Source organism: Anas acuta, chromosome 1 (assembly GCF_963932015.1).
Source record: "Anas acuta chromosome 1, bAnaAcu1.1, whole genome shotgun sequence".
In the NCBI taxonomy this organism is placed as follows: domain Eukaryota; kingdom Metazoa; phylum Chordata; class Aves; order Anseriformes; family Anatidae; genus Anas; species Anas acuta.
In genome coordinates this window covers 166,691,941-166,716,160 of record NC_088979.1, presented here as the reverse complement: position 1 = coordinate 166,716,160, position 24,220 = coordinate 166,691,941, and the positions used below count along the sequence as shown (strand labels likewise).

The 24,220-nt window shown below is 36.7% G+C and overlaps 1 protein-coding gene across 2 annotated transcripts in view; it reads right to left on the bottom strand.

Moving 5' to 3' along the window:
• Positions 1-4,975: 4,975 nt before the first annotated feature.
• The window catches only part of ZFC3H1 (zinc finger C3H1-type containing), a 38,231-nt gene continuing 18,986 nt past the window's right edge, over positions 4,976-24,220 (bottom strand). Inside the window, exons 17-35 of one of the 2 annotated variants that reach the window (XM_068669194.1) lie at positions 23,119-23,250; positions 21,937-22,058; positions 21,278-21,379; positions 20,824-20,940; positions 20,068-20,251; positions 17,985-18,171; positions 17,309-17,500; positions 15,858-16,095; positions 14,661-14,766; positions 14,383-14,581; positions 13,844-13,938; positions 12,784-12,894; positions 10,955-11,059; positions 10,709-10,874; positions 9,817-9,917; positions 8,574-8,675; positions 7,951-7,990; positions 5,950-6,012; positions 4,976-5,824 (exon numbers count right to left, since the gene is read on the bottom strand). In XM_068669194.1, coding sequence (XP_068525295.1) covers positions 5,687-5,824; positions 5,950-6,012; positions 7,951-7,990; positions 8,574-8,675; positions 9,817-9,917; positions 10,709-10,874; positions 10,955-11,059; positions 12,784-12,894; positions 13,844-13,938; positions 14,383-14,581; positions 14,661-14,766; positions 15,858-16,095; positions 17,309-17,500; positions 17,985-18,171; positions 20,068-20,251; positions 20,824-20,940; positions 21,278-21,379; positions 21,937-22,058; positions 23,119-23,250 — 2,500 coding nt within the window. In that variant the 3' untranslated portion in view covers positions 4,976-5,686. Of the gene's footprint in view, positions 5,825-5,918; positions 6,013-7,950; positions 7,991-8,573; positions 8,676-9,816; positions 9,918-10,708; positions 10,875-10,954; positions 11,060-12,783; positions 12,895-13,843; positions 13,939-14,382; positions 14,582-14,660; positions 14,767-15,857; positions 16,096-17,308; positions 17,501-17,984; positions 18,172-20,067; positions 20,252-20,823; positions 20,941-21,277; positions 21,380-21,936; positions 22,059-23,118; positions 23,251-24,220 lie in introns of both variants that reach the window. The other variant, XM_068669196.1, reaches the window with a different exon arrangement.

The following is a 24,220-nucleotide window of genomic DNA, read 5'->3' as shown; positions in this document are numbered from 1 at the left end:
CTGACCAGCCTCCAAGGGGCAGCTGCAGGTACTCATTCAGGAGCTTTGTGGACGTGAACTTGTCCCAGAGATACAGTGATGGGCAAGTCAAGAAATAGTTATTTTTTTCCCCTTCTATTAAAAAATTAATTCAGTTCTGCCTTATTAAATAATTTGAGTAATATAATCCTTCTCAATGGTTTCCAAAACTTTGAGATGGTCTTTACAAACCAAAAACAGTAAATGTGAAAATTGCTAGGAAAAAAAAAAAAAAAAAAAAAAAAAAAAAACAGAGGCCCAGACCAGGTGGTTTTCAGGAACACACTGAAAACAGCTTCTGCAAGGAAGAGATTTTTATTTTGTGATGCTTTTCTTGCTTCATTGACTGTTTACCTGCTTCTAGGAGGAGGCTTTATGTGATTGCTGCCCCTTTATGACACATAGTTTCTGTCTGTCCCTCTCACTAGAGGCCAGGGTCTCTCTGAGTGAAGGGCTCCCACATTTTATTCACCATCTAAGTGTGTATCTCAGAAGGAAAATGTTATGTAGAGAGCTGTGGCTTCCTCAGATTTTGAACACAACAACTGTTATAGCAACTGCAGTGAAAATGAAGAGTTTAAGTATCTTAAGGCCACATCAGGGACATCGGTTTCTTCCTCAAATTAGAAAATGACGAAGCAATGACACCCAGGATGGCCTCTGCTATTTCTCATTGGGTTTTTTTCTCAACATCTTGTTATTCTTCAGACCCTCAGGACTGGAAAATTATGATTAATCCTTCTGAAGATTTTAATCCCAGGCTCCAGGTGATAATTAGAGATAATTTTCAAGGCTGGGCAAGATTTTTGGTGACATTTACGATCAAAAGCTGGGGGGGCGGGGAGGAGGGACAGGAGGGGAGGTAGGGAATGTAATGAATGCTTCCCAATTAGACAGAAATACACTCTGATTTTCATTGTCAACATAATATCAACCTTGGGCATTGTGGAATTGGATCCAGGCATACAGCTGGACGCTGTATATATAGAGGATGGTATCATAGAACAATAACCGTAAAGGGCTTTGTGCTCTGTTGTGCTCTTCAGGTAAGTGGACACTTCCACCTTCTCTTCTCACTTCAGAGCCAGTTTTTGACCTACCTCATGCTCTGCTCACCCAGCCCTTACTTCATCAACCTCTGTAGGTATATGGCATACTAACTACTGTGACTTACCCATAGAAGAACTATGAGGTCGTCCCACCCACCACCACACACATCCCTGTGAATCTAGCTTTTGTACAGATACCTCGCTTAGGATGAAAAGTGAAAGTGGTGCGGTGGTTAGTAATTGGTGTGGGGACTTAACCTTCATAGGTTCCTTCCCATTTCCGGTGGGATGGGGGAAAAGGAAAGGAATAATAAAAGCAAGAAAACTTGTGGGTTGAGGTAATAAAATGTTTAATAAGTGAAGAAGAGAGAAAGAAAACAAACCATGTGATGCAGAGAAAATCCACTACCTCCCATGAGTAGACTGATGCACTGCCAGTACCCAGGCAAACGATGGGTAACCTTCCTAAACCCCCTCTTTTCCCTTTTAATTGCTGAGCATGGCATTATATGGCATGGAGTACCTCTGGTTAGTTTGGGTCACCTGGCTGGTTGTGTTCCCTCCCAAACTCCTACAAAACCCACAGTATATTCACTGAGAAATGGAAGGCCTTGGTGCTGTATAAAACACTGTTTAGCCATAATTCAAGTATTACTGTCAGAAATGTAAAACACAGCACCACACAGGCTGCTCTGAAGAAAACTGACTCCAGCCCAGCTCTGTACAAATGGGTGGGTTGACAGATATGAGAAATTGGTTCTGAAGTCTTTAATATCAATTATCAGAATCTAGTTAAAAATACAGGTCAGATTCTGATGCACAGCTGTACCAACTCTTACAGCCTCAATATAAGTAAAAATAAATATAATAAATAAATAAATAAATAAAAAGTAAAGGTACTGTGCTATTGTCAGTATGGATGAACAGTAGAAAGTGTGTTTTAATAGGGACAAAAATGCTATTCTTTATTATTGTTATTTTTGCATTTGGATATAACCCAACCAGAAAAAAAAAAATGTGAAAAAAAATCGTGAGTTAAGCCAAGGCTTTGTTTTCCCTCCCTCCACTCCTTGCTTAAGGCTTGTAATCTGGGTAGAAAATACAAAAAGCTTGTTATTGTCTTCACAGTATGTCCAAGAGGTATGAAAAGGGTAAGATAAAGTGACCCAAGAATCTACCATCAAAGCCCAGAATGCAATTCATGTAGGAATAGCATTAACTCAGCACTACAAGCAGACGTATAAACCAGCTAGGTGCAATTACATGAACAATGACAGCAATTCAAAGTCCAGATGCTGCTGCAAAATGACTTGCTAGCTGTGGAGACCAACAGCTTTAACTCCTAACATTCGATTTCTGAGCTAATGAGCCAGAGGATCACGCACAGTTAGGTGCTTCTTAGTGACATCTGATGTGGAAGAGGGTTTAATTACTGCTCCATTGTGTTTGGGAAGTTTTATTGCAAGACCTCTGGCAGGACACTTTAAGCTACAAAGCAGTGAAGTGATGCTAATGTGTTCTGGACATAAGGCTAGTTATCTCACCTAGAGATAAGGCAATGGGCAGCTCATGGAGCAGAAATCACCACCAAGTTTTTGCTTCTCTTGTGCTACGAGATCCATCAGTTGGCAGTAGTTTGGCCTGCGCTATTAATTGCTGTCATAGTCTCTGAGCAATTAGTTCACAACCGTGGACTCGATGGGCCATGCTGCAAGGAAACCAAGGAGAAGTGGTGTATGTATGTATGTACGTGTACGCACACGGGCATGTGTAATACAGGCTGGGCAACAGGGATGCCTACTCACAGCTACGGAGCCGAGCACTTCCTCTCGCACTCATTCCCAAACCAGCCATCCATACGCTGTGTTTGCTGTGCTGGCTGAGGGAACCACACCCAGCTGTGTGTACAGCCATCTTCATCGCTAGGTGACCAGCCCTGATGAGGTGCAGTCTACTCAGTAGGGATTTGCATTGCCCACCCCCATTCTGCACCTAACAGATGCCAATGCCAGATGTTCAGAGCCAATAAGCCCACACCACAGTTATCCAGGACTACTGTGTAAAACACGAGGTGCTAGGGAGCACCAAGATTTACAGGAGGCAGTAGGCATTCATTTTGCATTTCATTTTGTGCCCTTCACCTCTTATCTTGCCACTGGGCACCACAGATAAGGCACTGGCTCCTTTCTCTTGGCACCCTCCTTTTGTATACATTGACAAGATCCCCCTGAGCCTCCTCTTCCCCAGGCTGAGCAGGCCCAGCTCCCAGCCTCTCCTCACAGGGGAGCTCCAGGCCCTTCTCCACCTTGGTGGCCCTGCGTTGGACTCTCACAGGTATGCCCGTGTCTCTCTCCTTCACTTGAGGGATGGGGGTGAGGGCAGAACTGCACCCAGCACTGCAGGTGTGATCTGAATAGAAGGGTCACCTCTCATGAACCGTTCACACTCCTTTGCCTAATGCAGTCAAAAATACCATGAGCCCCCATAGCAGCAAGGGCATGGTGCTAACTCATATTCAACTTGGTTCCTGCTAGGACAGCTAGGTCCTTTTCTGCCAAGCTGCTTTCCAACTGGGTGGCCCCCCAAGAGCACATTGGTGCCTGGGGTTGTTCCTCCCCAGGTACAGGACTCTGCCCTTCTCGTTGAACTCCAAGTAATCCTGCTTAGCCCACCTCTTCAGCCCACCAAGGCGCTTGCAGATGGCAGCACAACCTCTGATGCTGCATCAGCCACTCCCCACAGTTTTGTGTCATCTGCAGAATGTCTAGATGGTTTGATATACATTTTGTTGTTGTTGTTTTGTTTTATAATTTGTTAACTAATGGCACATCACAACATGGAAAGGAGTCAGTTTTGACTGCACGCTTGACCCTGTTGAGTTCTCTACTTTTATGCTTTGGCCTCTTCTGCTGTTTAGTCACAATATAAAAACTGCACCCATTTATGTGTTATGAAGAAAAAGTGTTTGTCAGCAGACTTGGGAAAAAAAAGGGGGGCAATGCATATAAGCCAACATTTACCATACCTGAAGGCTTTTTAATAGAAGTTAAATACTGTGCTTTTATAGACTTCTTTCATTCTAAACTGTATTACAAATTTGAAGAAATCAGGTACTACTGCATCACAATGAAGAAGGGGCTTGGGTCAGTTTTTTGATAGTGGTTGTGTAGTCTGCAAATAAGTCTGACCAGTGAACCAGGTGTTTGAAGTTCAATTTATTTAGTAGTTCATGCTTAAATAACAAAGTTACTTAAAACATATAATCTTCCTCCATTCCCCAAGCTGAAAAAAGGTATTTACTACTTTCCTCCTTAAAGACAGTTACTTCATGTGTAGCTCATATATAGCAGGAGTTTTGAAAATTCCTAGATGTTACGTCACAGAGCACTTGCCCTTATTCACGAACATTAAGACCACTTGTTCACTGTCTTCATGGCATCTGCATAACTCATCTATGCAAGAAGTATCACAACCCTCTTGTGATTTTGCATAGAGGGAAAGCAGGTAGAAAGCCAACCCAATGTGAATAGTCCCACAACTAGTTCACTAGATTGGCAGTATCTGCCATGTACATGCTGACTGTAGAAAGAGGGCCTCATTTTAGTAAATCTGAAAATGAAATTATATAAAATGCACTTTCCCTTACTGACATGGCATTCTTGAAAGGAACAGTCACTGTGGAACAAATATATGTGTATCTGAGGCAAGAGGAAGAAAAAAAAAATCATAGATGTAGTTTTTGTATATCCACAATCAGTAATTCAACCACATCTGCTTACCTTTTGATGAAAAGAAGGGAGACAAAATATATGTTTTGCTTTCTTTTTTTAATAAGGTCAGGTTCTATTGAAAATCTCTGTAAAAACAACTAATGCTGCAAGGTAGTACCAATACAAAACAGATCAATATTAACTTTAAACTGTTAAACTTTATTATAAATTAAAATTTCTTTACAAAAATTGCACATAATTGACCACTCTTAGGTTCTGATGCACTGGCATTTGCAATAGTTTCTTTAATCTTCAAGTTTAATAGTCTCTGCCGTGAGTCCAATGCAGAAAAGGGCAGTAAGCAACCCTCTTAGAGCCTTCAAGTGCAAGAAGCATACTTGTGGCCACGGCAGTTACACTTTCCTTAAGAGCGGCTGCTTTTGTTTTAAATCCTGTAATGAAAAAGTCTCAAAAAAGGTTTAAAAAAGGAAAAACCCAAAGTGGACTACTTGCTTTTTACTGTAAACACAGCCCAGTAAATTAACCCCAAACACAGATCTCTCAGGCATCAGTGAGAGTGTCAAGTGAATCAGGAACAGCAAAACAAAGAAAACAGAAAATAAAAGGAAAACATGAAAAAATAATGTCTGTCATTTTGATTAACTATACTTACGTACATGATGTTATGAGAATCTGGCAGGGCCCAGAAGCGAGGCCAGACAGCGAGTTCATTTTTCCAGAGAGGAGGGTCATGTTAATTGTTTCCAGGTTCAAGGAAAGCAGACTGGAGACTTGATATGCTCAGCAATACTCATCTGCCTTACGCAGATCTTAGGCACAGATCAGCCTGAAGAATCATTCAACTGATTTTGGCATTTAACAGGACTTATGGCTGACTGTACCCAGTGTTCAGTGATTCTTGCTTTCTGTTCTGCAAGTGTTTAAATTTAAAAGCTCATCTAGGCTGACTCCAACCTCTTGGCACTTGGAAACTAGTTTTCTCAGGTTATCAGTTTTACCTCCTCCTGATGCTTCAAACAAGAGTTGCTGTAAGAGATGGGGAAGCAGATATAAGATTTAGCCAGAGCTTGAGCATCACCACATCTAAGGATATGGGATATGCAGAAAATTTATATGAAACCTCAAACTGAATCATAAGGAGAAAACATTACATCTTTCCACAGTGTTGCACATAGAGGTAACTTATGAAGAGCTCTCTGATATAAATGATGGACCTGTAAAATAAAAACAAATATTAAGTCAGTACCATGTTGTGAGATCAAAATGAGTGATATGAAGCACAAAAGTCAGTTGCAATGAATTTTTAAATCAACTTTAATAGTTTCAAATTCAAGCATTATTGTCACTACTAAAAGAAAAGACAAGCTCATGTCTGACCTTAATTCTAACCCCTGTATGCAAATGATTGATTACATGAGAACATTCATTTTTCTTCAAAAGATTCTTGCCTTATTCATTGCACAGGATGGAATATGCACAGGGAATGTAGCAGCTTATTCAGTAACTTTCACTTGTGTACAACTCCAAGGTCTTTCTTACTATTGCATACAATCCCAACCCTGCAATGAAAATAACTGTTTCATGGCTTTTTTTTTTTTGACATCTATCTGCGCTTTATCAGTATGTCTTTGCAACTACAGCAAGACTTATTTTTCCATTTTATGTCTGCATTGAACTTTTTTGTTCTCCTTCTTCAAGCATCTACTCCAGCCTCCTTCAGCTACTGTTATCTGAAGTACCAGCTCCAATCAAGAAGTAATTGGTGTTTGTTAGCATTTTAAACTGTGAAACATTTGTATATTCTCTTAACAATCCTTTAAATGATCTGCTGAAGGAAGCAAGTGACAGGTTCTCCAGGGATGATAAATCCAGAATCTCAATCATAATTCAAACAATATCCTACTTGTTAACTAGAAGCTCCAGCTATCTGCAAGATTTCACATATGCCTGAATTCTAATTGGTTCATATTCTTTAAGGGTTCTCTTCTCAATTAATTATAAATATATTTTTCCAAATTTAAAACCAAATAATGCAGGGATCTTGTAAGTCAGCAGTCTCACTGTAGGAAGTGCTTTAAAATGCAGTCCATCTAATACAATGACTGAAGCAGGGATCTGTGACTAATTAGAGATTACACCGAACGATCGACACAGAGACAGAATTAAGGTTGAATACACAGCCATGTCTTTGATGTCTAGTGACTGAACTATTTGATCTTACAAACTAAATAACTGTCTACTTAGGGGTGTTCTTTTTTAAAGACTCAAGGAAACAGTAAAAAAAAAAAAGGAAAAGAGATTTCATATGTGAATTTAACATGAATAAGTTAAAATTTTAGTACTGTTTCAAAAGGAAGTCTACTGACAAGAGAAGGATGCTGAGAACCAGTCACTGCAAGAATGACGTGTAACAAGATACAGCAGAGAAGCAGCTCAGAAAGGCCACAAATGAGAGGTGAGTAACAAGCCTGTGTCTTCATGATCCCCCTAATACACAGCATCTCTCCACAAGCAGAATATTTAGAGTGACAGCAACAATACCAGAAAGACCCATTCTGTTTGAACTGAGAAGTGATTCACTCTGTTGCTGTGCTAAAAAAAACTCTCTTATTTACGTACAGAGATAAAAATACACCCCCCCACACCCACACATGTTAAGTAGCAATGAGCAAGCTTATTATTTTTGGAGAAAAGGAAATGATAGCTTTAGGGTGTAAGTGGGGCATGGGAAATCATTCAAATTCTCTACTCATATTTGCCTGGCAGAAAAGCCCTTCCAACTGATTGCAAAGGTAGGTAGTCATTAGTTATCTTCCAGCACAACAGGATTTTTTCCCCTCTACTGCATTTTAAATGTTAGCCATCTCCTCCAGGTTAAGGAAAAAAATAAATAAAAGGAAGGGAGGAGGGGGGAATATAGACTTCCCTGTACAGGAAAGATACAAGTAGTATGCAGAAGTACTAAAAATATAATCCCTTCTACTTTGATTGACAGAGATACTTCTCACACCTGAAGCAAACGCTTCTGTGTTTACACAGAATATTTCAATTATCCAGAATTCTTAGGTTTAAGAAATGACCATTGCTTTGGATAAAGCAAAAGAATGAAAAAGTTCTGCAATTTTTCATTTTAGTAAGACGTGTTGACTTACTTCTCTTTGTCCCATTAGAAAGCATTCGGCAGCAATGGCTCTGAGGAAAAGAAACACACAAAAATATTTATTCTTGAATTATTTTAAATGCCATAATTGGCAGAATACTGACTGTGCGATGGAATTACAAATTCCTTGAGAAGAACTAACTTCCAATGATGTTAATCTACAGTGAAAAGATAAAAATAACCGTTTTTTAAAAACAACCTTACATGAGCAAGACATTTCAGTGGTTCCCCATTATGAACAAACACTGAAGAAAAAGATCAGTTCAGCATCACTGGATAATGGAGATTACTGCTATTGTGATATATAAAGGGGAGGGTAGAGAGGGAAGACAGAAGTCAATAGTTGAATTCAAAAGGCAACTTGTAAATATATCATTCATCTTTATCTGTATAATATCAATTCACATAAGTTTCCCCAAGAGGGAAATTCCATTTTTCATTTTAAAGATGTGACAGTACCTCTGTTGTAACAAAGTTACTGCTTAAATAATAAAATAATGAAAGAGACTTGCAGCACAAGCCCAATTTGAAGGACATTTCAGATTTACCTTTGTGATGTAAACCTTATAAACAAAAGCAATATCTATGAAAACAGATGTATGACTGTTGCATTACATTTTCCAGATGGCCAGGCATGTTGGGATATTATATGTAAACATCTTGGCTTGCAGTTTCAGAATTTGAACATTGCTCTCTTCCCAGTATCGCAGAAGCAGTCTGTAAAAGGCATTCATGAGAAAGGAACACTGCTCTAATCACTGGGAACAGAAAAGCAATGCAAAGATACATACACATTATACAAAATGTATTACACTTAATCTCAACCAAGAGTTGCAGGTAGCAAAAAGGGGCAAGACACCACACAAGATCGACTGAACATGCTCTTACAACAAAAAAGAAGGTACACTGTCAGAGAGTAACTACACAGTGTGAAAACATGTTGGCACATTACACGATCTGGTTTTAGCATGTGTGAGGTAACTGTATATTTGAAGGAAGGCTGATTAGTTTCGCAGTCACGTGGCTACAAGATACTGTGCAGACAGTTCTGCTCACCCATTTTGTGCAGTATCAACATTGTCTAAGGAAGCTGTAAGCTCCACCTAGACAAAATTTCAACTTGACTTAAAATGCAGCCAATTTCCTATGCTCAATCTGGGTGTGCCATTCTCCCCACACCCCCCAACCCGTGGCCAACCACTTTTTTTTTTTTTCCCAAATCTGGCTTTGAAATCTTTGGAGTCCCTGTTGATGATGAACAGTAAGTGCTCGTGGTCTTTTCAAGCACTTCGTACAATGTTCTTGAGTTCACTGCAGCTGAATATGTTAAAATATGGATTCTCTAATCCTGGACGAGTGCATTTTGAAATACTGTCTAAGAGTTGATGTGATGTTTACTCTAACTGCCCTTAATTCCCATGAGATTTTTTCACAATTAAGGATTGTCTTCACTAAATAAACATCAAACCTCCAGGTAGCACTGTTAAATACCGATGCATCCATTTTATTTTGCTCCATGTTAAAACTATACTCTTAGCAGATATTAAGTAACAAGATTTTAGTATAATATCTAACCTTTCTCTACACACTTGAAATTTACATTTGTAAACATATACAACATGAATATATTTATTAATAGTTCCTGTATAACTGTAACCTCTCTGTAGATAAAACAGAACCCTTTCAAATACTAGAAAAAGATTGAGATAGTATCAAAAGGCACAATGTGCCACAAACAACATGCAACAAGAGGAAGAGTTTTATTTTTGCAGTAGAAATCAAATCATGTGCATCGTGTACAGAAAAGAGTAGTGGCATTAACCAGCTGTTCCTCTTGATTACAGGTGTTTTTACATACCTCAGTGCAAGTCCAGGATTAGCAGGCATAGTAGAACAAAACCTTTCCAAGGTTTTGGAATGTTGAGATTTTGGAATGCAGCTCAAATAAAAAAGAATTACCTGCAAAATTTGAATTATAAATATTAATCTACTTCACAGCAGTCTAATTTTGCTAAGAGTAATGGGATGACAGAATTATGAACATTGTGACTGAAGTGAGTTACCACCTACAAACCTTATCAACAACAAACCTTATCCCTCAGGGGTACAAACATCAATTCATTTAAGAAATCAACGTACTGTTGCTAATACCACAGATTTTAGTCTTTCCTGCCTGTATTTAGTGAATAAAAAGAAATGCACTGGATATTAGCAAAATGGGACCCAAGATTTTCACAGAGAGAATAAAAGTTTGACAGAATAAAGCTTACGGAAGCGCTCAACTCAATCTTTCTCTCCTGCTTTTCTACTTTATTTCTTCTGTTTCTCAGACACTATAATTTTTGTGATCAAAAGCGACAGCTTAAATATTGCTCCCATCACCCAGCGGTACAGTTCTGCTGACCCTTCTTGCTCAACCATCTTTTCTCTCCTTTCCGGTTTCTCTTTTATCAAAGAAATAGTAGTTTGTTATTAATAGCTGTATTCACACAGTATCAAGACATGCAATTTATTTATATTGAAGTTTCTCTTAGCCTTATGTACTCTTTATTCTGAAAGTCACTGCTAGGTATTTTTCTGCTTGTAACACTACTCTCCTCAAGTACCTTGTTCTACTAATTCCTAGCTCCCAGTGTACATATACTACTGATACTCTGATGCTGTTATTTTGACAAGTAAATTACAAATGCCCATTAAAAGGATACCAGTCTTTTTGTTTTTTAATTAACTGTCCCCAGAAACATTTTTACCTTGTTATGAAACTCGTAATTGGTCCAATAATCAGCAGCACTAAAAGGAATTGGGTATCGTGTGGGGACTGTAACCAGACATCTGTTCACTAGGTCAGTAAAAAGCTTGAATTCTTGAACTTTGTTGTTGGATCCAACAACTTTGCTATTGATAAAAACAAGGTAACTGGAAGAAAAGAGAAAAAAAATGTTCTGGTGGCCTTCACTTAATTTTGAGATTAAATTACTTTTGTCTCAAGAACTTACTCCAGCCAGATGTTCTGAACAATTTCCTGCTGCATCACTGCACCAAGAGCTGCTTCGTAGGCATCCAGTGCTTCACTAATACTCGTGTGAAGAGACTGGCACAAACTGTTTATATTAAAAGTTTAAAAATATGATGTTATATACACAACATATCTTAATATAGAAGAGTAAGAAACAAGAACTTCCTTAAGAAGCACAAAAACAGTTTTCAGTTTAACAGCAAAACAGACTAACTTTAACAGTCAATGCATTACAATGAGCAAATCTCAACTGCATGTAAAAGTAAGGAATAATGCAGGAACTGTGCAGTTTAAAATACAGTTCTTGACTGAAATAGAAACATTATCCATTGTCTTCTTTTGTAATGCATCCATTGCCTTCTCTCTTTTATTAATCCTTATTTTAAGGATGCTCTGACTGCTACAGAATGGAGACAAGTCTTGAGATTCCATTTGGAAAGAACCAGAATAATAAAATTTCAAAGTTGTAATACAAGAGACCACTTGAGAAACGACATGAAACTCACAACAAAAGTAAGTGTTCTGGAACACACCGATCACATCAGAGGGAAAAAAAAGAAAAAAGCAAAATAGTCAAAACTAAACTAAAACCAGCTCCCTCAAAGAAACGTAGTCAGAACAGTATATGGGACCTCACCAAACACAGGAGACACTTTTTTGCCTAAGATTCAGTTATCAATCCTCATTTCAAGGTGTAAATTAACAATAAAAGCTAAGACTTCCAGTAAGTCATAAGAGAAAAAAGCATGAAGACTAAAGAAATGCAAAATACAGTAGGGTTGTTTCAACAACCTTCCTACAGAACTCTGCTGACTAGAGCAACATAATCAGTGCCTGATTCTAGGCCTGTTTTCTCCAAGAACTATGAACTATTTACTAGTTTTGCTCTATACATATATATATGTGTGTGTGTCTGTACATACGTGTGTGCACGACATATGTCTATACTTCTTTTATATAGATATAAGATGAATGATGTTTCTGGGCAAAACATTGTCCCTTGATCTTTTAAGGCTCTAGTAATCTCACACTATTTTCACCTGGTAAAAGTCAACTTTTATATCTTTTGCCACCTGCACCTGAAAAGAAGAAAAATATAGGCCCAAATCCCTAAGCACTTACTGTGTAGCAAAACTGAACCAACACAGCCACTCTTTGAAATGAATTTTGAAAGTGGTGTTAAAAGTAATACAGACACATATTTCAAAAGCACCGATTCTTCCTCTTAGGACCGAGTGCCTTAGCTCAGATTCTCCTGTGACCTTAAGTTAAAGTCACTAATGACGAAACAGTGACCTCAAGCGTCTTCCTAACAATACTTCACTGTCTAAGTACTGAAATCTAGTAAGTGAATTTGCAAAGAAATAAGTATTTCTTAAATATATATATATACACACACACACACTTAGTTGGAATTCATGGACAATACCATAAACTAACATTGAGGTAACTTAATCTAAAACTTAGGCATTATCTTGAAATGAAACACGTTTTACCTGTTTAAAAGTTCACCGTCAACTGAAAGCTGAAAGTGTTGGAGTTCTAAGCAATGCTTAGTCATCACCTGAAGCATCACATTTGCCCTTTTACTTGAAAAACTCAATAGCCACTTGTGCAGTTGGCATAAAACTTGCATAAAACTGTCTATGCTCTGCAGCGGCCAGTTAGTTTCTCTGAACACTGGCAGATCATTTATTGAAAGAACCTCAAGTGACACATGTCTGGGCAAATAATGAATGTTCTGCAATTGAAAACTCAGTTTACTCAGACCTACTAGCTGTTCCTCAGAAATACTGTAAAACGCCTCACCAGTATATCTGCCACAGATATGGGATTTGCTGGTTTACAACATCATCTGTAAGGTGTTCTTTATAGAGAGGCGCTGTAAATTCAATTGGCATTGGAAAATTCAGGAGATATCTACAAGAGAAGAAGTAGTAGTAATGGAGAATATCCTTCTAACATTGAAGATTCCTCCACAAACATAACAGTTTAAAAATACAATTCACAGAACGTATTAAGAACACACCTACTTTTCTTAGAGGTTAGTTTAACTCTATCCAGATAAAAGATTTATTAGAGAACATTACATAAAAAATAGAAATGGTTTATATACAGAGTGGTTTACAATATTAGGCTCTAGGTTAAATGTTTCTCTCGATCTCAGACACCACCACCACCCACCTTGCCCCTCATAAAATACATCAAAACCTAGGATATAATTATCTACCTATAGACATCTACACTGCATTGCCAGCACTACATTCAATGTAAACAAACACAAGCAGGAATAAAACCTAACACATAAGAAGTTCTCAGTCTCATCTGTGTAAGATTTAACAAAGAAGGTCTTCCTTTGAAGGCCTTCAAAGGCAGTTAGCTTTGACAGACTTCCTGAAGTTTTGAAATACACAAGGTTCACTATAATCAATTAGGTGCAAAAAATTCAGGTGGAGCTTCAGCAGACCAATTACCAACATGTACCGTTTCAGCAATAATCCGTTGATTAAAAGCATGCTGGACCTCTCGATTGAGGGCTTTCACAATTGCTTAAATAGGAAGTTTGCAGTATGCAGTTTTAAGCTCTAAATTTTGAAAAAAAAAGCTTCAGCATGCATGTATCGCATTCCTTTTTCCCCACATCCACAGATTAAACTTGTTAGCTGTTTCACCTGTAAGTTCTTATGCTTTTACAATTTAGTATAAAAACACAAACAACTATAATGCTTAGAAAACACCAAACCATAATTGAATGAAGTCTTAGCAAAATCTGCCAGAGCTAAAAGCAGAAGAATCCTAGACTGTTTAATTTTTTGAGAAAATGCCAGTATTACCAAAATTTCAACAGAAAATAATATTGCATACATACCTTAAGAGATCCATGGGATCATGCTGTTGGTAGGTATTCTCAAAGAAAGCTCCCACAAAATCTTGTAACAGTGGAAGAACATTGCCTGACCTTTCCTGTTTTTTTTAAATAAAGAAATAAATTAGACATCAACCTGAAGATGACAAGAACAATTTAAGCACAATAACCAGCAATGTCTCTCTCTGTAATGCTCCTTTGCCTTCATTCTCTCAAAAAATGAAACCTAATAGGGAAAGTCAGCAGGTAGAAGAAAGCATATTACAGAGTGAGTTTACTGTTGCTGTCTAATGTTCTTGAATAAGGAGATTAACAGTGCATTAGAGTGAACAATTTGAGCTACAGATTTAGCACTGTATAAAATTACTTTGGTTACATTAAGTAACGTCACTAATCTTGCCAATTCTATATTAAAGCAGAACTACACATTACAAAAATATTGTTAAGAACAATCAATTTCCTACATGTTTGAAACTGCACATAAAACCCATACTTTATAAACCCAGCAGACCAACAAAAGGAGTTTTGGGATGTGGCATTACCTGTGAAATAAGGAATTTACATAACTGATAAAAGATCTCTGCATTCTGAGGATTCTTCTCAAATGCTCCAATCCACACTTGGTAGGCACTATCGCTCTGCTGCATCTGCACGTACAAGGTGGCCATACTCTCCAAGAGTGGGCAGTTGTTAGGGCAGAGCTCCAATAAAGATCTACAAAGTTCTGCAGCAGATTCCCACCTTGAATAAAAGTAACAGTTAAGTTTTCAAGGACACATAGGTGAGTACTCCTTATTAAAAATGTCTTGAAACAACTTACCTTTCAAGAAGCTTCAACAAAGCTATCATGTTTCTGTAGAGTGGAAAGCAGACAGCTATTCTTTTGTCAGCCTCAAGGCTCTCATCAGTACATGTTTTGACTGCATCTTCAGAACAACAATGTAAAAATCAAGACCTTAGACCTCAATTAATGTCAAAGGTATTCAAAACTTTTAACAAAAATTATATTTTAACAACCACAAAAATACAGAAGCAAAGTTTTCTGAGACAATGATAAAAGTCTTTCAAAAGTGTCATTCCTCATTCATCTAAAACAACAACAAAACAGCAAAAAAACAAAACCAAAAAACCCAAACCCACTGAACAGGAAATATCCCATCAATGAAGTGTTAAAGCTACATTACACAGAGTAGCTTATCACCATCTATTTAAAACTACATTCCAGTATACACAGGATTGCTGCTGAAATCAGTTCTACTGAGACAACAGCTAATACGTGCTAATTCTCTTTTTATGTTAAGAAATACAGTTACCCAATACTGAACACCACATTATGTCTAGACTACATCCACTCCTCCAGGTTATGCTTGAATATTCATTTGCACACTGCATTACTGTCTGCAGCATAGTTATGTTCTCACAAGCAATTCAATATTGGTGCAGCTAACACCAAGTACTGACATACAAACAATGCTAATGTAAAGTCTCCCTCTGTCAGCACCACAAATCAATTCAATTTCTTCTACTACCTTCATGAGATCTTTTAAGTTACTCAGTTTAAACTCCAAATGCAGACAAACACACACTCTGCTCTGCCTCTTTTAAGGAAGCACACTAATCTTCCATGAAAGTACCTTCTCAACAGACATCCCATTGGGGATGGAGTAGAAGAAGAGAGGGAACGACCACAGAAGTTTGGTTTTATGCTTTCTTCAGCCTCCAAAAATAAGCAATGCCATACTAGCACAAGGCACTCCTCTCTGTCCTGATGGAGTATCACAGTTCGTGGACAAAAGCTATGGCTTTGAATCATACATGAAAAATTCTGCGTGTTAAGTACCTAAAACATGGACTTTCCTCGCTCTTCTGTCCAAATCAAGGAGAAATATTCACTGGATTAATCCCAATGACTTAACATAGCTGCAATATCACACTGCCATGAAATTCCAGAAGTATAACATTTCTTGATATGTAAGAAGTGAGTAATGCAGTGAGCAGTTTACTTCCTTAATCTTACCTTCAAACATAGCTAACAGCGTATCAGGATCAGTCTTCACATCTTCAACTGTTTGCCATGGTATTAAAAATGGCTCTTTGTTCATTATCCTTGAAGGACCGACATTAGCTGGATCATAGAACTTGACTGGGAGAATGCCGAATTCAATTAAATGTATGTAAGCCAGCCAAGCCAAGCAACGATCACTTACAGTAAGGCGTTCTGATATTATCTTTTCATTTGCTGATTTTAAGGCATTCTGTAAAGATCAGAAGAAATGCATTATATATTTTAAATATAAAATCTTTATGATCTAAGAATAATAAGAAGAAACAGGAAGAGTAGTTTTAACGTTCTCAAAACCTTTCCACAGAAAAGACAGGAAATAATTCATGCTATCAATCATGATTAGATTTGGCTTTGAATGAATACGTGACTATGTTCAAGTAGTACACAGCTACATGATTTCTAGTATTAGTTTTAGGAAAAACTGCTAAGACCATTATTTTGAAAGGGGAACAAAGACATTGAATTCATGCATCTCCCAACGTTTAGTGTTCACCTGTAATGTGGTTTTGTTACGATACTTTGGGAAAGGGAAAACAACCTATGTTCTTCCCTCATATACTCTGGATTTTCATTTCATTTTAACAAATACTTTTTTCCACACTGTTCTTTTTGTTCATTCAGTCAAACATTCATAGTTTAATTTATCAGTACTGCTGTGTTTAGAATAGCTGTTTGAGAAAGTCAACACAGCATTACAGTTTACTATTTAAACTGGAGCTAGAAAAAAAAAACATTACAGCCTTACACCACACAACCAAGAAAAATATTTTAAGGTGTAGCAGGCCACAGGTGCCACCTGCCGGTAGGAATGAAAAGATTGCAGTTGAAATAGCAGCTCCAACTTTTAGTGGAAGCTGGTATTCAGCACTCACTGTCATCCACAATTTCTACAGACTACAGAACAGTAAAAGCACCCTGAATTCTCTCCCAGTCACAATAAAAGCCTGAGATAAGACTTTGGAGTTCACTGTATCACTAACATGTCATTAATGTATCAAGTTCTGGAGCAGGAACAGTAATGCAAAATAACATCACGCTATGTTCTTGCGAAAAGTTACTGATTTGATCATTTCTGTAGTAACATGAAACATCTGAGTACCTCACAGGACTGCTCTACTGCTTACCAGAAATCAAAATGCAAAGCAATTCCTTGGTAAGTATTGAGGTTTAGCCCTCCTTTGTTAATAAACTTTGTGTATTAGCAACCCAAGCAACAAAAAACAGGTAACAAAAAAAAAAGGCATACCCAAATTTTACAACGACATACTTTAAAATAGAATTCCCTAGGAGATTCCTTCAGCAAACAGAAGTAACAGCTCTTTTAAAGATCATACTAGAAGCCACATGCATAAGAAAGATGAAGGTATGAAGTCAAAACCTGGGGTGATAACTTGTTAAGTTACCTGCAGCAGAACAAGAGCGTTCTGATGTCTTCCTGTAAACAGGCTTAAGTGAACTCTGTACAGGAGAGTCTCCAGAAGCTGGAAGGACAAGAGATTGGGATTTTCTTCTCCCTCTGTCACTTCCATTAGGAACTGTAGCATCCTCCCACATACATAGTCTTTTCCATCAAAGGAATTCTCCAAATTCAAGAACTAGAGACAAATAATTCATATTTAAAAAAAAATCAAAATACTTGCAAAAGCTTCAAGATAAAGTTTAATATCTCATGAATCGCATACTTTGAATAATGTATTTTACCACCTTATGAACCAAACCTTCCCCCACACAATGAATCTTCACGTTAATTCACACAAAACACTTAAAATGTTAAAGAACAACTTTCTGCATCTTTGTGGCTATTTAAATTTTGCAAGCCTAAGTAAAAAAAAATTAAACAATTTTAAATAACTGATGATTTATAGAGGAAAGCATGATAATTTCTGAAGATATCCTGCAAACAGAACTTTGAATCACTTCATTTTCTGAACAGTGTTGCAGAGGTTTTAAATAAACTATCACTACATCTTTTTCAAGTCAAACTTTTCCTTTCATACTTTCCCTAACAAACATTTTCTACAGTAGAAAATGCATACCTACATCAAGCACTTGACACATACAGTTTTATCTTTTACTTACTGTCCACCAGATTTGATAGGATGGGGCATATTCCACTGCTGTTTCACACATTTCCTGTACCTCCTCCTTTGTTCCTCGTTTTGAGAACAGTCTGAGGTAATGACACCAGATTTCTGGATTTTCTTTGTTGTTCTCAAGAGCTCGAGACAAAACATTTAAAGTAGAATCCAAACACTCAGATGATGAGCTGTGAAAATTTAAATAAGCATTAGACCTACTTTTCTTTTTTCTAGTTTCAGGACTTAATATAAAATAGGAAAGTGGATGCTTATAATTAGAATGGAAGTTACAGTCAGCTATCTTTTTTTCTTTAAAGATGTATTGTCCTTTCCTATTATGAAGCTTTCAATGTTTCAGCAAGTTTTCATTCTTCAAGGGTTATTACATGAAATTACTGGACTGCATAGAAAAATCAGTTTTCCCAAAAAAAAAAAAAAAAAAAAACACAAGCCAGTTTAACTAAGAATAGGTATCATTTATCCAGAAGCAGAAGTTCCAAGCTTCAATCATACAAAGGTATTCACATCATAAGGGCTCAAACCTGAAAAGTAATTTCAAGGCTAAAAGTTGGAACTTTTTTCTTTTTTTCCTTTTTTATTACATATTTTACTTCATATGTCAGCAAGGACAGCGTTTATTCCAGGTTTCTTTGAATGTCATAAATTTACCTCTAAACCGCTAAAAAAAGTTGATTTTACTTTGAGATGACTGGTATCATCTCACAATAATTAAATAATACAAGATTAGTTTAAGTAAGCAACTAAATTGCAAACCACAGAGCTAAGCTTCAATATATAAACAAACCTCCATAAAACCACAGAAAGCTTTTGAGATCTTTTCAGACCACATTTATTCTGAGAACATCTCTAGAAATTAATTTGCAAAGACATTTATAAGAGGAAGAACACATGTTCCAAAGTAAAACTAAAACAATTATGTACAGGACTCAAACCTTCCCCTGTACTCCTTCTCTTAGCAGAGCACATCATGACAAGCCTAGAACCAGTGCTATCCACAAAACCACTAAGTGTAATACTGACATGGTCTTGGGGAGGATGTACTCTGAAAAAGGATGCATCCTTTTCCATTAGGCCCTGTTGTTTTTTTGTTTTTTTTTGTTTTTGTTTGTTTGTTTGTTTGTTTTGTTTTGTTTCTAAAATAAAAAAAGTTAGTTGAGAAAAGACATCTCTTCAGTCAGCCATGTGCTGGTAGCAGTTTCCTTGTGCACTGGCCTTTCCATGCTTTGCTAGTATTTTGTTACTGTTACATAGTAATTCAAACAGCACACAGCATACATTCCTCCATTCTAGTGTTCAAGCAGCTATTAATACACCTAAAATTATCTAACATTTTCCATTATCTGTTTACACATTACTTTCTAGAACAGCTACTCCTCTCCACTCCCTTTCCTCCTTCCAACAGCTGGTCTCCCCACAACTCCTCTGCCTGAAGCTAGTACCTCACTATTTACGTCATTCTGTAGAATGAAACCATTTTGACAGAATTCCTGCTGAAGTTATCAGATTGCCAATAGAAATTGTCATACTCTGCAGAGTAATTTGACGAAAGAAGCTAGAGAAACTCAGAAATGCAAGAGAAAAAATTATGAAGAAACTGTTCAACTGGACAATTACTACATGGATAAAACCATATAGCAGAAGTATTCTTGCAAGAAATCTTACTGATCGATGTCACTTCAAACATTATTCTAACCATTTTTACTCTGAAGAGGAGAAACTGATGTGATCTTATTGGTCCCCTACTTTAACACTGGAAGTACAGCATTCCACTTTAATCTCAGGAATACATTAGGTTGTACACTTTTCAAACAATTATTTCTCCCGCTCTGCTTTCCACCAACTTCCGTTCTGAATCAGAATCTAACAAAAGATCAACTGCCATTGTAATTTATTAATCATACACCATACCACATACAGTAGGAAGTCTATTGTTTTCAACCTGCTTTTATGTAATAATTTTGTGGATTTGCTGAAGAAAGTTCTTCAGCAACAGAAAGGAAAATTGATTGTAGCAGTGTGGGTAAAGCACAAAAGCAAATCTAATATCTAAAAAGCAGACTTACCCTTCGTTTTGATTCAAATATTTGTATGCAAGTTTAATCCAAAGCTGTACATTACAAGGGTTTTCTTGGACACTTGCCTCCAAGTTGGAAATATCATCGGTCTCACTTGTAAAATATCGGATATCATCTGGAGTCACCACAGCATCAAGAGCTGGAACTCTTTTTTTGTGTTCTGTAGGGTGGGCTGCAAATGAAAACAACAACAAAAATCTTTTCAAAACAGAAGTGACTTGTCACATTAGAATTCATACAAGGAGCGACACTTTTAACATGTAGAAAACTGGCCATATTTAAAAAATAAATAGCAGTAAACGTTGCTTTGGTTTAATGTTTAAGACGAACTTCTTTTTTCCCTAATGACCTCACCACACTAAAGACTAATTCTACAAATTTAAGATAAAACAAAGATTCACTTTTTTTATACACAGTTCTATGGAAAAAGTCTAACTTGGTCCTTTGGTAAAGGTGGAACATTACAGATAAATTGTTCACTTTAAAAAACAGGCAGAGGTTCCATTTACACTTCCAATCTCAAATTATACTAGTTATTTGTTTTGTCTCCAGTATGACAAATTAATGTCAACCTTGACTCAATTATGCAAAATAATATTTGCATATAGGAAGTATGAGGAAGTCAAAAGAACTACAGAAAATACTGGTTTTCTTAAGAACCACTTTAAGAATTAAGCGTTGGGAAGAGGTTTGTAGGTATTTTTCCACTTTTTTTTTTTAATGGATGCCACACTTCTGGATTACCATATTTAATAGGGCCAACAGACTGTTCCTCCTCGCTGCTGCTACTATCTAATAGAGGTTTTCTCCAGTACTTCGGTCTCCATTTCCTTTTATCTTTCCATGTTGTAAAGGGAGGCGCTGCAAACAAACAATAGTAGAAATTATTTTACTTTTCTGTACTTAAGATTAAAATGTCCTTAAGGACAAAGATTATAAATGTATATGCGTTGCACTTGCAAAATTTTTAAGTTTCAACAGCATTTCAAATCTGTTATTCTCTAACACACAAGTCACATTTTCAAACTGGACTCCAAAGCTATTGCACTAGGTACTTAAAGTGTCATCTTTAATCTACCACAAGCATAATTAACAAACCGAGACAGAAAAGGAATATTCTTTGTTTAGGAAGTCAATAAGGTACCTATAGAATTTAAAAAGCTTGTATTGTATTTAATTTATCAAGGAAGTTACTTACTGTGACTTTTACTCTCATTGACCTTGCTAGCCAGAAGAACAGCCATCTGATCCACTGACATACGGTCTCTATTTATACCAAAAAGTTTTTCAACATATTTTTCTGAAACAAGAATATAAGAAACAAGAAATAAGTTTGTATCTTAGGTAAACACAAATGAAAATAGATAAGCAACTTAAGAGCAATTTAACACAACATTCATGAAGTATGACTGCTTCAAGAGATAAGGTAATTTAACACACTGGATGACAAATCAAAAACTGAACAAGCTCTCATGTTCAACTTGCCTATACCATAACAGCATTATCTTAGAATTCCAGCTCCACCGAAACAGATCAGTCCAGTAGTTACAAAAAAGTACTAAGGAAATAGAGCAAGATTTTATCCCTAGTCCTGCCCCCATCCTCTGAGCCCCCAGTCCTTTGAGTGAAACACTCCACAAATCAATAGGGTTTTTCCTCTGTAAATGTAAAGACATTAAGGTAACCCACTCCTGAGTGCTGAATTGGACAATTAGAGGAACATTTCCCCCCCCCCCATACAGCAGTATCTTACATGCTGCTTTACATCAAAGTACTTGCTCCCAAAGCTTTAATGAAAGCCATTCCCTTCAGAAATAGATCTTTAAATGCGAAAGTAAGCAAAAGATTCTTATAAACCTGTGGCAGTGCTGATTTCCTCATCTGTGCTATTTTCTGAACAACCAATCAGTTCTAAATTGTAAGAAAGAATATCCTGAAACAGCTGCTTTCGGCTCAGAGTGCAATCTTTCATGTGCTGCCTAAAACAAACAAATAAGCAATTAAATACTTATCATAGCAACAATTTAATAAGGCCCATAATTAGTAAGTTGTTTTTAGTACATGCTCAGGTAATTCTTAAAGAAAATGATACCCATGTAAAACAATATAATCCGCTTTGAAATTTTCATTAAATGTTTCTGGGCCTTCTCTAAACATAAGCCTACATCAATAACTTAACCCTAGTCTCTGTTATTTCAGTACCGTCTTGCTCGTTAGAATAAGCCTCTACACACTCATTTAGAACTTTCTGGTTCAAACAGGTTAGTCACAAGAATTAGTTGTAACCTTGTTTGAAGCATTCAAAGTATGGTTTGATGATAACAGCTACAAAATGATGTGAAAGCTTTCTGCCACCAAAAAAGGGCAAAAAAGGAGCTGAAGTGCACTCCTGTAGTATTTTTCTAGTAGTTAGAAGCTTCCAAGGAGAGTGTAGACTAATTCATATCTATTTGTTCCACCAACTTTTTAAAATATACTTTGCAACACCATTTAACAAACTATTTTTAAGATTATTTAACACCAGGCTTCAAAGGAACGGAATATCTTAGCCAGTATTTTCCTGGAAAACCAGAATTCCACTATAATAGTATCTTCTTACAAACTCATTTAATACTTGTTATAAGCTTTACATCCATTAACATCACAATACTTTTCTACTGTGCTTAACATTACCAATTACTACCCAAACCTTCAGCGTAACATCAAACCATAATGAAGGTGTAAAGCAAGAGGAGCCCTGTCTAAACTACAAGGCAAACAAAGGGTGAAATATCTCAGTCTATACTGCGTTTTTTTTTTTAAAGAAAAAAAAAACAAACTTATCTAAAAAGCCTCCTTTCTTCGTGGCTTAGATACAAATTTTTTATTTTTTACTGCCAACCAAGTACCTGAAACAGGGTATTTAAACTTAACTTTTTCTAGAACTTGTCCATAGGATCACAAATTCAGACCTTTTGAAGAAATGAAAACCATCCCTATTTCCATCTTGAATCAGACAACAAATTTAGATCAAAAGAAATCAAAATAAAGAGAACTCACCACTGACAGTCATCATCATTACACGTGCCTGTTAAATCAAAACGGCAGAAACACTGTTTTGGCTCAATCATATTGCTATAGGTTACTGAACTGAGGTACAATTTTTCCTTGGTTCGGAAATACGGACTAAACCTAAAATGAAATAGCAAATTCTTGTGATAAAGCATACAAACGTTAAGACATCAATTTTATTGAACAAAATAGATTTAAAAAACACTTTTTCAATACTAAATCTATTATTTCCAAAACCCTTACTATCATAAACATTGCTAACCTGTAATATATGAAGGAGGTGGAAAACTTTAGGAGAGGAATGGAATGAAAGAGCACTTCTAAACTGCTTCTGCTCTAATATTCTCCTCTCCTTTACATGCAGAACTGAATTCATATAAAGCCATGAAATGTAGTAATCACCCAGCAGGGAAAGCAAATTACTGAAATTAAACTTCGGTCTAGTTCTAGAAGAACTTTACCCACACCCTAATGAGTATTAGATCAATATCAAGTAGAAGTACAAAGAGAACCATTAAAAGGTTAACTTGAAAAAACTTGCAACAGATTCTTAGAATTTGTGTGTGAACAAAAACAAACAGTCTGACATAAGTAGACTTATGTTTGTTTTAAATGTGTAAATAAAGTCTGACCATGTCAACTTTGGGAGTCCTAGCTCTCTAAGGAAGCCATACTTCTACATCAAGACAAAATGAATTTGACTATAAAAATAGCATCTTCCCTCTTTTACTACTTCACAGTGGAGGGGGAAAAAAAAACCTGAAGCATGTGATAGAACTCCACTCCTACTGAAATTCCAGATCTCGTTTTCTAAAAGTTACTATGAAAAATACTTTTTTTTTTTTTTTGGTCAAAAGACAGATGTGTCAAAATAATTACACTTGCAGGTGCCTATTTTAAATCAAGACAAATCACTGTGGTCCTTCTTCCTTCCACTGACCAGAAACATAATACCTGAGTGGCTCAATCTTAACTTGGACAATGTAAATTCTACATAAATTTAAGGACTGCATAATTGAAATATTCTACTGTCAATTTTAGATTGCTTCAAATTGCAATTCAAAATAATCCAGTTACAGAGAACAGTATG